Below are 15,509 nucleotides of genomic sequence, written 5' to 3' on the forward strand. Positions count from 1 at the left end.
CCTCCACCAGCTTTGAAGGCTGCAGGATGAAAGCCCATTCCCAGCTGTTTTTCAGAACTTCAGTACAGGAGAAAATACCAACACATCTAAAAAACCCCATTCACCAGACAAAATACAGAACAGCTACCAAACAAAGTAGTACCTGAAGCTACAATGGAGCAGTACAGCATCCATCCTGCGGTACAGCATCCGTCCTGCATTCACCACGAGCCAGGGATGCTGGGTGCTAGCTGGTCTGTGCTGCTGCAAAAGGCAACTGCCACAGCTTGTGGATGCTTTACGGAGCCTCTCCACAGCTTTATGGCGAGGGAAAGCCACCCAGCAGTTCATGAACCTCATCCTCAGCGCAGCTTGCAGCAAACAAAATCCAAGCTCATGCAGTTGCTGCGGGGCCAGGTGGTGAGAAACACTATTTTGATAGGGAATGGAAAGGAAAAGTGGGATCTGGGAGGAGTTTTTGTTTTTGGACTTCAGCTGCAAGCTCCCGCTCGTCCAACCAGCCTTGGTCTTGTCACTGCTACTCCCCTGCAGCGCAGGGGACTTTGTTTAGCTTGGAGCCTCTGAAGCCCCCAGCTGTGCTCGTAATAAGACTCCTTGTCCGCTCAGTGGTCCTTCCACCTCTCTGCACTCCTCAGACAATACTTGGCCTGTGCTGCTGACTTTGGCATCATTTCCCTGCTCTTTCCAAAGTTTCCTCTGCACCAGGCAGCCGAGCTTGGCCATCCTGCTTTGGCATTGCATCCCATCCCAGAGCTGCCTGCCAGGCACCATGCTTCACACCAGACTTCGCCACGGCTTTCAGTCCCCCAAGGTGAGGATACAAGGGGGTGAGATGCCCAGCAGGCCCTTTGCGGGTGGATGCTGCGGTCAAAGCTAGTTAATGCCTTCATTAGCAGCCTGGATGAAGGGCCATGTAAACAGGGAAAGTGTTGTCCAGCCCTTGAAACTACTCAGTCACACATGTCCCAGCGGTGAAGAAAAAAAAATAAATCCGTCGAACGCCTTGAAATTAAGTTGAGCGATGACAACTCGCTGTCAGCCAAGGTTGAAATCCCCTGCTCCCTACCAGGATGACAGCCCACATCTCCACAGGCACAGCAAGTATTTAAGTAACAAAATTCAGATCTTTTCAGAAAGTCCAAGCACCACTGGCATCAGACAGTAAAGGGGTCAAACAGGTCGATGTTGTCAGTGGCTACTTTGCTGCTCCATGCAAGTTCCCTTCAGCACTGGGAAAGCCAACAGGACCCAGACAAAGTCAGAAAACACATCGTCCCTCTCCAACCAACAACCAAACATGCCAGGTGAGAGATCTTGTTCTCAGCACAAGCAGGAGATGGGGGCTGAAAGCCATCAGTTAACCAATTATTCCCTTTTTCAACAAATCACTTGGCTTTAAAGCAAAATACAACATCAATGAATAGCTTTAATGCACTGGAGTTTACGTCTACAGTGTGACAGATGTCAAGAACCAGGATGGTTGTAATTTGAGTTCCTGCTTACAGGCAGACAGGGATTCAGGAGCAGGTTTTCCCTGCCCTGAGCACAGGGACGATGCCACGGCTGGGCACCATCCCCGGCATCGGCGTCCCAAAGCAAAGCCAGTCAGCCCATGTACACAACACCGCTGGCTAAAGGCAGAGAACCATAGAGATGGGTCCCTACAGGCTGTTTTCTGGGATCATAAGGGTTAAAAAAACCAAACCAAACCACACAAAAAAACCAGCAGGCATGCCTGAAGAGGAGGATTAAAGAGAATAGGGCCATTTCTCGGCAAAGACTATGGCAACGTAAATAGAAAAGTAATATTACGCTCAAGACGGGGGCCCTTTCCCTTTGCTCCTGCCCTACAATGCCACTATTGTTTTGCTGACAACTGGTAATTATCCCAAGCTGCACACACTGGTATTCCCACCCTTTAACCGGGAGGGATTTTGCAGCCGCCGACCCTCTGACACCAGCAGAAATTCACATACCACAGGGTTCAAAGGGGGGGCGGGCTGGAAAGGCTGGGCGAGCCTCACAGTACGTCATTTGGGGACCTCCTTTTAGTCATCCCTAGAAGATGAAGCCATTTGGGATGGTTTTGCTACTGATGGCCATGCTTGGGGTTCAAGGTGCCCCAAACACAAGAGGCACTCCCCTATCCCGAGTGAGCAGTACCCACTGCCACCCTAGATGAAAAAATACTGGTCTCCCAGATATCCAGGTCTACACTGTGTGTCCTTTCCCAGCTTGGCAGCAAAGAAGAAACTGCAAAAAAATGAATAATCCCATGGAGGCATGGTTTTCCTTCCTTCCTAAAAAGCTCAGGCATGCCTGGGGACCCTGGATCCCTTAGGATGAGCCCCTGCAAGTAGCTGCTGCCCTGCTGCCTGCTGCAAAGGGGCTGTAATGAGGGTGAGGTGGACCCATCACTTCTCATTTATGGGACGGGGGAGTCACAGCCCCAACCTCCCCAGCCCACCAGGAGTTCAGCCTGGTGCCGGCACCAGCTCAGATAAGGTGATTAAAAATACTGGAAACAGCCTCAAGATGGATTAAAACACTCCCGTGGTCAAAATGTAGATTTTTTTTAATTTTTTTTTCTGCTTTTGCAGCCTGGTGCATGAGCCAGAAAGACCAGAAAAGGGGCAAAAAAATGTGCTTTTTTCCTGCCACAGGCTGTAGGCAGCACAGCCAAGGACAGAGCAAGGCAGAGGACACACGCAGCCACCAACACGCAGCCACCAAAGGACCCAGCTAAGAGCAGCACAACCAGCTGCTCTGGGATTATTATTTTTTTTTTCTTCTGCGTTTTAATTACACTATCTCAGAAGTTTCTTCCTAACGGGAAAGCTGGAAACCAGTTTTCCCTGCAGCAAGGCCAATTCCACAAATGCTAGCAGTGACCTGTAAAGATAAAAAAAGCCCCATAAATCAGCAGAGCAACATCTTTCCTTCCTTGCAGCGTCACTGGCCTGTTTCACTGGGGTGGGTTTTTATTTGTTGTTGTTTTAAGCACCCAAGAGAAAAGAAACCGCTCCTAAAACCCCACTTAACCCATCCCAGCTGCAGAAAAAAGCCCACGTAGGCAGGAGGAGCTCCGCTATGGGTCTCCGGGGCAAGCTTCAGCCTGTCCCCGCAGCACCCAGCTGGGCTTTGGGGGGAACGAAACCCCCCTTCTCCCAACCCTGGAGCCCCGCCAGTCCCTCGCCTAATTAAAGCGTGTGGCTGCTTGCAGGGCGGAAAGCCGGCAGCCAGAGCACAGGGGCTCCAGCACCTCCGGGGCTGAGCCCTGCCACTGGACCAGCACCCCGCTTTTAAGGATGCTGAAGCCTGGAGGAGCTTCCAGGGTTGCACCAGGAACCAGCCGGCCCCAGCTCCTCTCCATCACTTGCTTGGCCAGAGAGTGACACGGCTGCAGGGAAAAGATTAAACCCAGATTTTGCTCTTTAAACTGCTTTTGGCCCGAGGAGGTTGCTTTGCACCCCCCTTTTCAGGGATATCAGAGCACTACAGGATGGTGGGAATAGCAAGGAAGTGATGGAGGCTTGTACAGCTCGCAGGGGAAATGCTTGCTAGCCTCTCTGCAAGGAAAAGAGGGCAGGAGAAAGTCCGGAAGGGGCCACTGGGAAAGCAGAGGAAGGACTTAAAAAGATTAAAACGGGACAATGTTATCAGTGGGCAGCTACCCTGTGCCCTGGCACCACATGCACAGGGGGCTCTGGCTGCAAGGCACCCACCAACACACTGTGGTACCCACTGGGGTATCACGCATTGGATGCTCAGGTGCCAAACGCAGGCAATGGCTGCATCCCTGAACCCAGGCACGGGCAGTGAAGCATTGCCAGCAATACTCAGAAGCAAACGAGGGTCATCAAGAGAATAAACAGCAACAATGCAATTAAACAGCAAAACAAAATAAATGGGAAAAGTTTTTACTCCCCACCCAAGCAAATGGGCTTTCACTGGTGTTTGTGCAACTGTGGTTCATCAGACCAAACCACGTCAGCAGCACCCCAAGGCCAGAGGGACACCGGCAGCTTAACAGCAACCCTTGCACAGCGACTATTCACACAGCTGGAGCATTGGGGATGTACTGGGAAACCCGAGCACTGGAATGCAAGGGATGTACTGGGAGACCCGTTTCCACCATGAGAGTCACATTTTCGGTGACATGGGCTGCCCCAATGTCCCTGTGCAGTCACAGCGGAGCTCATGCCAGCGGGTGGGCTGTGCCTGGCCATGGAGCATCCCACCCCAGGGTGCTCCCCAAACCAGGCCTGGTGTCAGTCTAGGGGCAGAGATGCTTTAGCACCGACCGGACCCACCCATCCCTGGATGGATGTGACCCAGCCAAAACATCCCTAAGCCTGTTTTATCACTCATCTACCAAAATTCCCTGCCACTGGACCGCAGCCAGCTGCCAGGAGCTGCTGGCAGTGCCTGGGGCAGGCGCAGGGAGCGGGGCCAGGGCTGTCCCCAGAGCCCAGCCCACCTCTCCCCCCTGCCCAGCCATGCGGAGCAGCAAGCACACATCCGGACCACCGGCCCGGGATGGAGCAGGACCCAGCCAATGTCCGCCTCACCCCGCTGCATTAATCCTGTTGCTAGGACACCCGCGGGCACAGAAATACAACACTTGACGGATTAGCGTCTAGACTGGCTGACCTTTCCCTATGCTTGCGAGGTGGAACCGGGGCGAAAAATCGGGCACCGCTGGCTAAAAAGAGGGGGGTTTTGCAGTGGGTTGGTTTATTTATTTTTTTTTTCAGATGGGAGCCAGGGAGGGAGGGACATGACTGTCGGTGAAAGCCATTTCACTACCTGCAGCCCGAGAGGGATGTGCAGGAGACTGACCGGGTCTTGCAACCTGCTGCCAAGCCTAGGTTTTGCCCAGCAACCCAGCTGACAAAAGAGCCTTTCATAAGAGGAGACGATGTCAACTCTGCAATTAGCAAGGGAAAAGAAAAAAGAGCCGAAAGAAGATTATTACCTCCAGCAGTTGCCTCTGGGGGCCCCTCTCAAATGGTTTCATTAACTCTTTCGGATGAGCCCAAGGAGCAGGTGGGGAAGGAGCCACCCACAGCAGCAGCCGCCGGTGGCCAGCTGGACCGAGGATGGCATCGCAGCCTCATGGGACGCCACAAGGAGGACTGTCCCCTTGGGTGCTGTTGGGGCAGGCTGGCAGCGCTCTGCCCCTGAGCTCCAACACTGGATTCGACCCAGCAAGAACCAGGACTACCACCGTCCTGCATCCTGGCTGGGAGGGAACTACACTATGTCCAGCCCAGCCCTGTAAGAGTCCCTGCAAGACCAGACACTGCTCTCAGCGAGCAGCATCCTCCCTCAAGCCATCAAGTGGCTGCAGGGGATGCCATGCACCGAACCTCTTCTAGCTCCTGCCTTGCTAAGTAATGCAATGGAGAGCCCATCACAGCCCACTGGGTACCAAATGTGGTGGGGGATGCCAGGGCTCCCCCACATCCTCCACCTTCACGGCCTGACGCTTCCATCTCCCCACCAAAAAGATGCAATAGCTTGTAAAAACAAACCCACAGGATGGTGCTCTGGGTACCTAGTGGAAAGAGGTTAGAAAGCTTCCTCCGGCCATCTTTTGTTTTCCAATGCCAAAACCTAAAACCCACAGCTGTCCCTTTTGCCACCCACCCCAAGGAAATCCAGAACAGGTCACCTGCCCAAGAGCTGTTCACCCCAACAGTGCCACTCTCCCCTAATCCAGGGGCATTGCCCAATGCAAGTCATCCCTGCAAAAAGCCATCTGGAGAGCAAATCCTCACAGGGACTTTGGCAGGCAAGAGGCCAGCCTGAGCACAGTCACAGGACGGGGACATGTGGGGACAGCTCACCCGTCTGCCAGGAGAGGCCCCATGAGCACCACTTTCCAGGCTTCTAGGTGAAGTGGGGCTGCAGCACTGGCTCCTGAGGAGCCAGCCCAGGCTTTCCTGTGCCCCAAGGATGCCCTTGGAGGCTGGAGTGCTTCGCTTGTCCCTGCACAGTGATTTAACAGCAAGCCCCAGCCACAGAGGTCCCTGAAGCAGCTGCAGAAATAACAACTGGATAATCAAGTCCTACACTAAAAGCCAAAACCTAAAAGCCAAAACCACACGTGCCGCTGCCACACACTTTCCTCCATCCACAGTGCCAGGGGCTAGGATTTTCTCCCACTCCCTGATATTCTAGGGAATTTAGTACCACATGAAATCACTGCAGATCTCTTTCACGCCACCTCACACACATCAGTGCCTCCTCTGAGCATGGCTTTCAGCAAGATGAGGCACATCTTCAAGGAGGGCAGGAGCACTGAGGCCTCACACACATTGGTACCCAGGAGATGGGGAGTGTAGCTGGAGGACAAGAGAGTCAGTGAGAGCACCCTGTAGATGGCAGAGAAGAGATGGAGTGGTGCGATGAGGTGGAGCCCAACACCAGCTCCTCATTCATCACAAAAGGTGCTGTCTCCGGGCTGATGCACTTACGGGAAGATGCACAGGCTGCTCTCGGAATGGGTCAATCTACCTCCACAAGGCTGCGGGGAGCTGAGCCATCAGGTCCGTGCCTGCACCAGATCAGGCCCCTCCGGCAGGCTGGCTTGTGCTGGCATCTCCCAGGAGGGCCACATCATGCAGTGCTCTCCATGCTGGGGCTCTAGGGAGGGAAACCCCACTCACGACGCAGCAGGATTTAATCTCCTTACAAAACATGGGGCCTCCTGGCTTTGAGAGCACCTGTCCCCTCCCCAGAGCAAACGACCTCAATAGCAGAGCATGAACTGATCTCCTGAGCAAAGCAATCGGTTATTAATTGTGAGCGTGTGCTAACGAGTGCTGGATTGAAGGCTTATGGTCCTGGCACATGGGCACTGCAAGATCTTCTGCTGTTTCAGAACCTGCCTAGAGAGATGCTGGCATCAGCGAGAGGGTAACGTGAGGTGTCCCACAGCTCTGAGTCACCCACAGGTCCTGGGTCTGGGCAAGCCCATCGAATTGCCACAGCACAGCCCCCTGCCCAAAGGGAGGGAGGGACAGTAGCTGTGGGCACCCCATCCCTGGGAGCAATGTTGAGAGGGAGGTTGAGGTCCCAGGGGGTGTCCCCAGCAGGGAGCTGACCCTATGCTGGGGTCTGGAGAGGAGCCTTGGGAGTGACTGGCACCCCAGGCCAGGCTGGCCATGTGAGTGCTCACCACCGAGGCTGAGCCCAGGACCTCCATCCACACACAGTAGGGGATGAGGTTTCCCCAAGTTGAGGGTCCTGGCCCTCTGGGGAGCATTTTGGGGCCAGAGGGGGGGAAAGGACCAAGCTGAAAAGATGCCTTCCCATACTGGGGAGCTGGCTTAGAGCAAGACAAAATGTTTCACCTTCACCCTGAAGTACTGGTGGGTGCCTTGCCACTCTGACTTGCGCTCATTATGCCTTCATCCTGGACCACAGGTGCTTAGAAGAGGGGCCCATGTCACCCCTTCCCTGGGGACCCTGCTAATGCTACTGCTGGCAGGCACAGCAGAGCATGCAATACCCCACCACCACCCATCTCACCAGTGGCGTGAGTCCCACATCAGCACCAGGAGGGGAAGCCCTTGGCTTTCAGCAGCCCCTTGCCTTCCCCGCAATCCACATTGCCGCCCATTTAATAACTTACAACCTACTGTAAACGGGAAAACACGGAGCCCCTGATCTGGCACCACCAGCGGCAGTGGTGGCCTGGGACCCGCCAGCAGGAGTGATGGCCGAAGCCTCATGCACCCATCAAACATGGACATCCCTGACCTGCTGGAGACGCACCCCAGCATGGCATTGCCTCAGCTGGGAACGCCACTGGGCTGGAGGGAAAGCAGATGGGACCCAGGCCACCACCCATGGCACGGGTGCAGCCAGTGAGCACCGCCAGCTTATCTGGGGTTATCAAAAAGGTGCTGTTTATCCAAAAGTCAACAATCACCGACTCAATGAAGTTACAGACTAACGAGGAGAGTGGAAAAGAATAAATTTGTTTGACTACCGCATTTACTGAAGGGAAGGCAGGTGGCTTATTTATGAATTATAAAATCAGAGATAAGCTTCCCGGGCCATTGGGCTGATGGAGTTTTAGGCCAGTGGTGATGGTGGGAAGACCATGGAGATGGTGGTGCTGGGCTTAAGAGCTGCATATTCCAGGTGCTCTGGCTGCTATTCCCATCCCAGGCTGTTCAAGCAGCCTCCCATAACCTAGGGACAGGGTCAGAGGAACAGCCAGATCTTCCAGTCCCCCAGGAGGAGGAAACCAGCTGATTGAGCTTGGGAATAAAATAAAAATACAATAAAATCCACTAATGAGCAATTTCCATCTTAGAAAAGGGTTAGGAGGCGATGCCAAAAAAAGCAATAAAAATTCCACAAAAGCAACCTTTTCAACTGAAAACCAGCAGACACGAGGTGTTCCGGACCAGATGTTGCTTGCTGAGAAAGCCCCCAGTCTCAGGGATGCTCCTGCCAAACGGCGCTGCTGGTCAGAGCCAGGAGCATGGCAAGTATCCAGAGCCTTGTCCCCAGAGCAGCCCCACCCTGCAGCCCTGGGGAGGGTTCCCTTCTTGCCCCCCAGCCCCCAGCACTTGCTGGGAGGCAAAAGCCACTCCATCTTTGGCTTGCAGGAACCACCCCTTCATCCCCAAAGGGTTTATTAACTGCGCTCATGCCTCAAGGCTGTTGAGGTTTTTTGGCCCACGGTCTGCTCTCGCACACGCCGGCGGGGAAGGAAATAGAGACGAGAAACAGAAAACACACTGAACGACACAGAGACGTGCAGTTAGGTGAGCGGAGCTGACAAATGCACCCGGTACCGCTGAGGCAACCCCACCAGCTGTGCCACCAAGCTGCCACCCACCCCACAGGCAACCCTGCTCCTGATGAGCGGGAGGGATGCGGGACATCAGGCTGCAACATCCCAACAAGATACCCAGTGGCTTTCTCTTTAATGAAGGCTTCCTGCTCATTAATAGCAGAGCTCTTTCCAAGCACAGCAGACAGCCTCCCAAGTGTCTGAGCAACTCTGCATTAACCCAAATCTAGACAAACAGCACCCAGAATGCATCATCCATGAGTTTCCCAGGTTCTGCTGGTTCCCACCACCATGTCCCTTCCTCTCTGCTCTTTGCTTGCCCCCACCCAACACGACCTATATTTGCCCTCGAGCCCACTCCAGCACCCACACACCCGCAGCCTACACACTCGGGTTTCTCCCAGTGGCTCCAAACCCGCATTAAGGCAACGCCGGAAGCCCCTGTTAGCTGTACAAATGTCCAAACCATTTTCTAATCCCATTCAGCTTCTTGCTTCAATTATATTTTTGGCAACAAGCTCTCTAGGCTAATCAAGTCCCACATGTAAAGCCAAAAACCACACACGGGCTGCTACCACATACCTTCCTCCATCCACAAAGTCAGGGACTTTCTCCCGCTCCCCAGTATTCAAGGGGATTTAGTGCCAGCCAGCACAGCTGCAGGTTTCTTCTCCACCACCTCCCACCCATCTGTGCCTCCTCTGAGCACCAGCTCTCAGCAGGACAGGGCACATCTTCCCAGAGGGCAGCACCAACACACGTTGGTACCCAAGGGATGAGGAAGTGGCTGGAGAACAGCAGAGGCAGTGAGAGCACCCCACAGATGGCAGAGAAGGGATGGAGCAATGGGCTGAGTTGGAGGCCAGCACATGTCCCCCCCATCCATCACAGAAGATGCTGCCTCCAGGCCGCATACACAGCCAGAGAGATGCACAGGACACTCTTGGAAAGGATTAATCTCCAACGCTTTTCTCAAATGTCATCAGATACGCTAGAAGATCGTTAAAATGCTTTATTAATCCCATACCTCTGGGCTGCTGATATACATCCGATACTTAATCCCAGATGTCTCCTTCAGTGCTTTGAACTGTCTACTGAAATGCCAGAATTAATTCTTTTCTTGGTAAACTATCAGAGTTTGGAAGAGACACAGCGCACTCGCTGGGATTGTTATTTCAGGGCTTAGAGCATCATCCCTAACAGTCGCCACAGACCAGACTACTGCAGGAGAAAAGCCAGCACTGTACACGTCTAACAGCAGAAGCAGCAAGGTGTAAGCGAGCCCTCACCCCACGTGACAGTTCACATGGCTCTGTGCCTCCTCAGCCTCCTCCAGCTGCCCCACTCCATGTGTCCTCCCCAGAGATGTCACCCTCTGCAAAGCAGCCCCAAGATCAGCATCTCTCAAGGCAGGGAAGCATTAGCTGGAATAACACGGGAAGGCTGCCTGCAGATGGAGGATCTGCTCCCTCTGCTCTCCAGACATGGGCCAAGTACCCCTCCTTGAACCCACCTCCCTGGTACGTGTCCCCTGGCTGAACAGGGCTCTGCATGGACCTTTCTGATCTGGAGAGCTGCTAAGGCTCTACTGAGCTGGTTACAGTGGATGCTGGTCTGTCATGGCCATGGGAGACCAGGGAACCCCCAGGCAGGTCGGCTCCCCCAGGAGGGAGCCCAGGTGAGAAACATGAGGACTCCAGCACAAGAAGGATGCACACCAGCATGGACCATGGGGCTTTCCACACAGCTGGGCAATGGGAACCCCAGATCCCCATCTTATAGGCAGTGCTCAGAAGGAAGGCGGTATATCCATGGGGGAATAACCTAAACCAAGACCACAAACCAGAGCGGGAGCAGGTAGAAAGCACAGCCAGCAGGTCAAGGGAGGTGATTCTCCTCCTCTGCTCTCCTGAGACCCCACCTGAAGCACTGCATCCAGCTCTGTGGTCCTCAGCACAAGACAGACATGGACCTGTTGGAGCGGGTTCAGAGGGGGGCCACAGAGATGGTCAGAACACTTCTCCTATGGAAAGAGGCTGTTGGGGTTGTTCAGCCTGGAGAAGAGAGGGCTCCAGGGAGACTCCACTGTGGCCTTTCAATATATAAAGGAGACTTATAAGAAAGACTGAGAGAGACTTTTTACCAGGGCCTGTAGTGACAGGACAAGGGGCAATGGTTTTAAACAAAGATGGTAGGTTTAAACGGGACATAAAAAAGAATTTTTCTACAATGACGGTGGAGAGACGCAGGAACAGCTTGTTCAGAGCAGCTGTGGATGCCCCATCACTGAAAATATTCAAGGTCACGTTGGATGGAGCTTTGAGCAACCTGCTCTAGTGAAAGACGTCCCTGCCCATGGCAGGAGGGTTAGACTAGGTGGTCTTCAAAGGTCCCTCCGACCCAAATCATTATGTTATTCTACAATAAAGCAAGAGTAGGTAAATTAGTAAGACTGCAGGTGCACAAGGGTGAGATACCTTGGGCTTGCATAGAAGAGCAGGTTGCCCCACGTACCTGGGAGCTTCCTCCCAGAGCTGCTGCAACAAGCCCCAGATGTGCCAGAGGACATAACAGTGGCATCCCATGGCACAAGCTGGGGTGAGAACAGCCCTCCCTCACTATCCCAAAGGACTGAGGACAGACCTCAGCTCCACCAGACACCCCCTGGGCTGCCCAGAAGGCTAGTTTGCCAACAGTTGTGACCATGTTGCCCGCATACCCAGGTCAGCATCCTCTGCAGGCTCCATGCTCACAGGCAGATGCAGCTTTAGCTTTGGATCAGTCCTCAACCCCAGTGCTCACTCCCTGCTCCACACACTCCTGCCTCCTTAGAAAGAAGCAATGACATCCCCCCACTAGAGAAAAGACTGTTTCCTCTAGCAGCACAGTTATGTGCTTAGGGATTTTTTAAGCCTATAATATTTTTTTTAATTATAAAAATGTATTTTTTAATGCCACATGATAGCACTTGAAACAGGTTGCAAAATGTGTTCCTCTGTCTTCTCTGAGTGCTCGGGTTTGCTATTTAACAGCACACAAACTGTATTGACATAAACACTGTAGGAAGAGGTTATTCCAGCTGCAGGCCAAAATAAATAAGAAGCAATGTCACAAGGAGGCTGCTATTCAGAGCACAAACCCCACTTTTCCTGGGTTCTCCACTTCTCACAGTGTGTGTGCAAGGTCTTCAGCAGCTACAGGGAAAAGCAGCTCAGCTCTCTGTCCTCCTGGGTACACATGAGAGTGCAGAGGGAGCTCCCAGGCACCCCCAGTCAGGAGAGACCAGAGCTGCTCCCTTTCTCTACATGGAAACATAAAATCAAGTCAGAGCTCTGGGATAAGGATGCTGTGGATGGACCGAGTCCAGATACTGACCTGCAAAACCACAGGAAAAATTAGGACTGGGGCTTGAAAACGTTGCTTGCGCCAAGGGAAGCAAAGAAAACTCCCGCCTGGGAGCACAGCTGCTCTGCAGGACTACTCAGTCTCTTTTAAAACCCAGTTTCAAGCCCCAAAGTGCCATCCAAGAGGGGCCGCTTCACCTCTGCTGCCTCCTCCTCAGGATGGGCAGGAGGGATGGGATCCATCTGCGAGGGGATGGACCTGGAGCCATAGGAGCACCCAGCAGTGCTGCAGGCAGACATCTGCAGGCTTGGCTCCTTCCAGCTGCCAGCAGCCCAGGGCAGCTCTCCCTCCCCACCAGCTCCCACAACATGGAGCGGCAGCCCAGATAAGGTTTTGCAAACAGAAGTCCCACCAGCTGATAAGGAGATGAAAAACCTCCCAAGCACAGCATCCTCCAGCACATCCCAGGGTGCTCAGCAGCCAAATGATGCTCTCAGAGCTGAGAGGTGCCAAGTCTCCCCCAAGCTGAACCTGTGCTGGTGGGTGCTGCCCGTGGCCAATTCCCCACAGCCCTTCTATTCTTTAGAAGAAATTCTTAAAACGATGTTTGTGAAAGCTCCAATCCACCTGTCAAAAATCCCCAGGCGCCAATGCCAAAGCAGTTATGTCACAGGCTGTAAATTGCTTTGCACAGCACCTCTTTCATCTTTGAAGGCACATGCTTTGCAAGGAATCCCAGCCACTGAGACTGACGAGCCATTGAAGATGGAAATAAAATCAGGCATAAGCAGCAAGCATCTCCGACACCTGTTATATTTAACAGCAGGAGGCAGCCTGACTTCCCAGGTGCTGCCTGCATCCTCATCATCACCAAGACCTGGATGTACTGGCCCATCCCAGCCCCAAACTGATGCAGAGAAACTTAGCACGAGAGAAGATGAATGAAGTCACGATGCCTCCACTGGTGGAGGGATCCACCCCCTCCTCCTGGGAACAGGGATTTCCCCAGCATCTGATCCAGCCTGGGCTGCTGCCCCATGCATGGGGGACACCCATAGCCCTACGTGTGTCATACTCATCCCCTGCATGGCCCTGGCTGAGGAATCCCAAAGATCCAAGGATAAGAGGCAAGACCAGCTCTAGGCAGCTAAGCCCCCAAATTTACAAGGCAGGCAGATAAACAGAAAGGTTATCTCCACGCCAGGACAGCCTTCAGAGCAAACATTCCCCAGGAGCCATCACAAAGGAGGGCTGGCAGAACAGGCCCTGCAGTCCTTGGACATTGAACCAAGGGAAGGAAAAAAAAAAAAGAAAGGAAGAAAAAAAAGCCACACCAACCCTCTTGCAAATTCTTTCAAAACCCGATTCACAGCTTGCCTTTGGGAGACAGCCAAGTCAGCTGGGTGAAATGGGCACCTCCCTGCCAGCAGTGACCCAGCCAGCACGGGTGGTGCTCCCCCAGCGTTTAACCCCTCTGCACGCCACCTGAAACCTCCACGGGGTTCCCCCTGCGTAGCTGCTCAAAGGTGGGGAGGATGCAGCTTCAGCTCAGCGAAGGGTCCCGGCCAGCCCTGCGTGCCCCAGTGCCATGCTGGGAGCTGGGACACCGGTGGAGAGGGAGTGGAAAGTGCACAAATAGCTCTGAGTAACCACTGTTAAACCAGCTCAACTCAGCCGCACTGGACAGTCTCCAGGGACCTAAAATAGTCAATTCAGGATTTCACATGGGAATAATGTCCCCATCTCTGAAGACCTCCAAGAGCAGCTTTGTTCCCGCAGTCCCTGGGGAGGCACCCATACCACAGAAAGTGAGAAAGCAGCATCATAAACCCAGCCTGGGGCACTTCAAGAGCTTCTCCAAGTGTTCCCAGACACGCTCTGGGAGTGCTGGGCATCCCGGCTGCCCAGGCCACTCTCTTCCCCTTCACAATGTGACCCAGCCGCCAGCAGAGCCAGCCTCTGTGCAGCCATGCCAGCACTGTTCCTAGATGACACAAAGCCTTGCTCTAGTAAATAATGCACCAATTTCACAGCCCAGCACCTGTCGGACTTGCAGCTCGCCTGTACCTGGGGCAGCCACTTACCAACACATCCTGCCCAGCCTGCAATGACAGAGGGGGGCATGGGCAAAGCCTCACCACCTGCTAGCAAGCTGACAACGCTCAGCACAAGCAGCAGACAACCGGAACATTACCCCAAAGAAAAGCCACCCTTGCCTGGGTTTGGATCATCACTTGCAGCTCAGCTGCTTTTACAAATGGGGTTCCCGGACTGCAAGTGAGGTGGGGGTGGTCCCGGTGTCAGCCACGGCTCTCTCTGCCGTCTAGTGCTGGGCACACATCCAGACCGGCTGCAAGGGGAGGAGGGTTTTCAACCCGTCTGGCAGCCGGGAGGAAGCTTACCCGGCGAGGAGGTAAAGTTCACCCGGAAAACAGGCAGCTCGTGTGCTCAGGCAGTGGGAGAACCGGCTTGTGTGCCCCGTGGGGAAAAAAAGGTTGGAAAGCTGAGTCAGCGCCGAATTCCCCTCTCCTGGGGCAAGAGCAGCTTGAGAGTGAGAGGAGTGGGTTGCTTCACAGAGCCCCAAAGGCAGAGGAAAGCTGGTGAGTGGCGTGGGAGGTGTTGCATCCCTGGGGCACACGTTCGAGGCTTCCTACCGCTCGCAACACTTCCAAGGACATGCAGTCACGGGGAGGACTTCTGCAGGCGCGGCAGAAACCGCTAACACATGGAGCACGGCCGCTTTGGGGTAACGCCATCCCATCTGTCCCACAACCAGAATGGACCAGACCACTCTCAGCCCAGTAAAGTTTCCAAGCGCTGCAGCCAGGCATCTCTCTCAAGGGTTGCCCCAGCACAGCGTTTCCCCAGCATCCTTCCCCGGTGCCCTGCTGATGAGGTGGGGCACACCGGACCCCAGCCCTGCCACCCTCAGCAGCCACGAGGGATGTGGCTGTGGAAGGGGGGGGGGCTGTGGGAAACCCCCCCCCCCCCACCATCCTTCTCTTTGGGGACAACAGACTGGGTGAAGGATTTGGCCCGAGAGAAGACACAACCCCATGCCTGCCGGGGAGCGTTCCGGGGAGCTGGGCTGCCTTCGAAGAGCATCCCAGGGCATGGGGGGCTCCGGGGTAGGAAGGGGGTCCAGGACCCCGGGCATGGCGGCGGGGACCCCCCTCCCCAGCATCCCGCTCACGTTACCCGGCTCCTGGGAAGCAGTGGGGACCAGCAGGACAAAGAACCCGAGCAGCAGCGGCCGCGGGGGGCACCTGCGAGGAGGGAATGAGAGAGCAAGATGTTACCCACTCTCCCGGCGGCTCCGGGGTGTCCCCCCGGGCCAGCGCGCCCC

General features: G+C 54.4%; 1 protein-coding gene across 6 annotated transcripts in view; it reads right to left on the minus strand.

The window, feature by feature from the left end:
• Positions 1-15,509, minus strand: part of COL18A1 (collagen type XVIII alpha 1 chain) — a 72,253-nt gene that overhangs the window by 25,645 nt on the left and 31,099 nt on the right. For 5 of the 6 annotated variants that reach the window (XM_080399233.1, XM_080399232.1, XM_080399231.1 and 2 more), the window contains one exon: positions 15,362-15,429. In XM_080399233.1, the coding sequence (XP_080255359.1) occupies positions 15,362-15,429 (68 nt within the window). Of the gene's footprint in view, positions 1-142; positions 15,115-15,361; positions 15,430-15,509 lie in introns of those variants that run through there. The other variant, XM_080399234.1, reaches the window with a different exon arrangement.

This window comes from Falco punctatus (assembly GCF_963210335.1).
Source record: "Falco punctatus genome assembly, chromosome: 8".
Classification (NCBI taxonomy): domain Eukaryota; kingdom Metazoa; phylum Chordata; class Aves; order Falconiformes; family Falconidae; genus Falco; species Falco punctatus.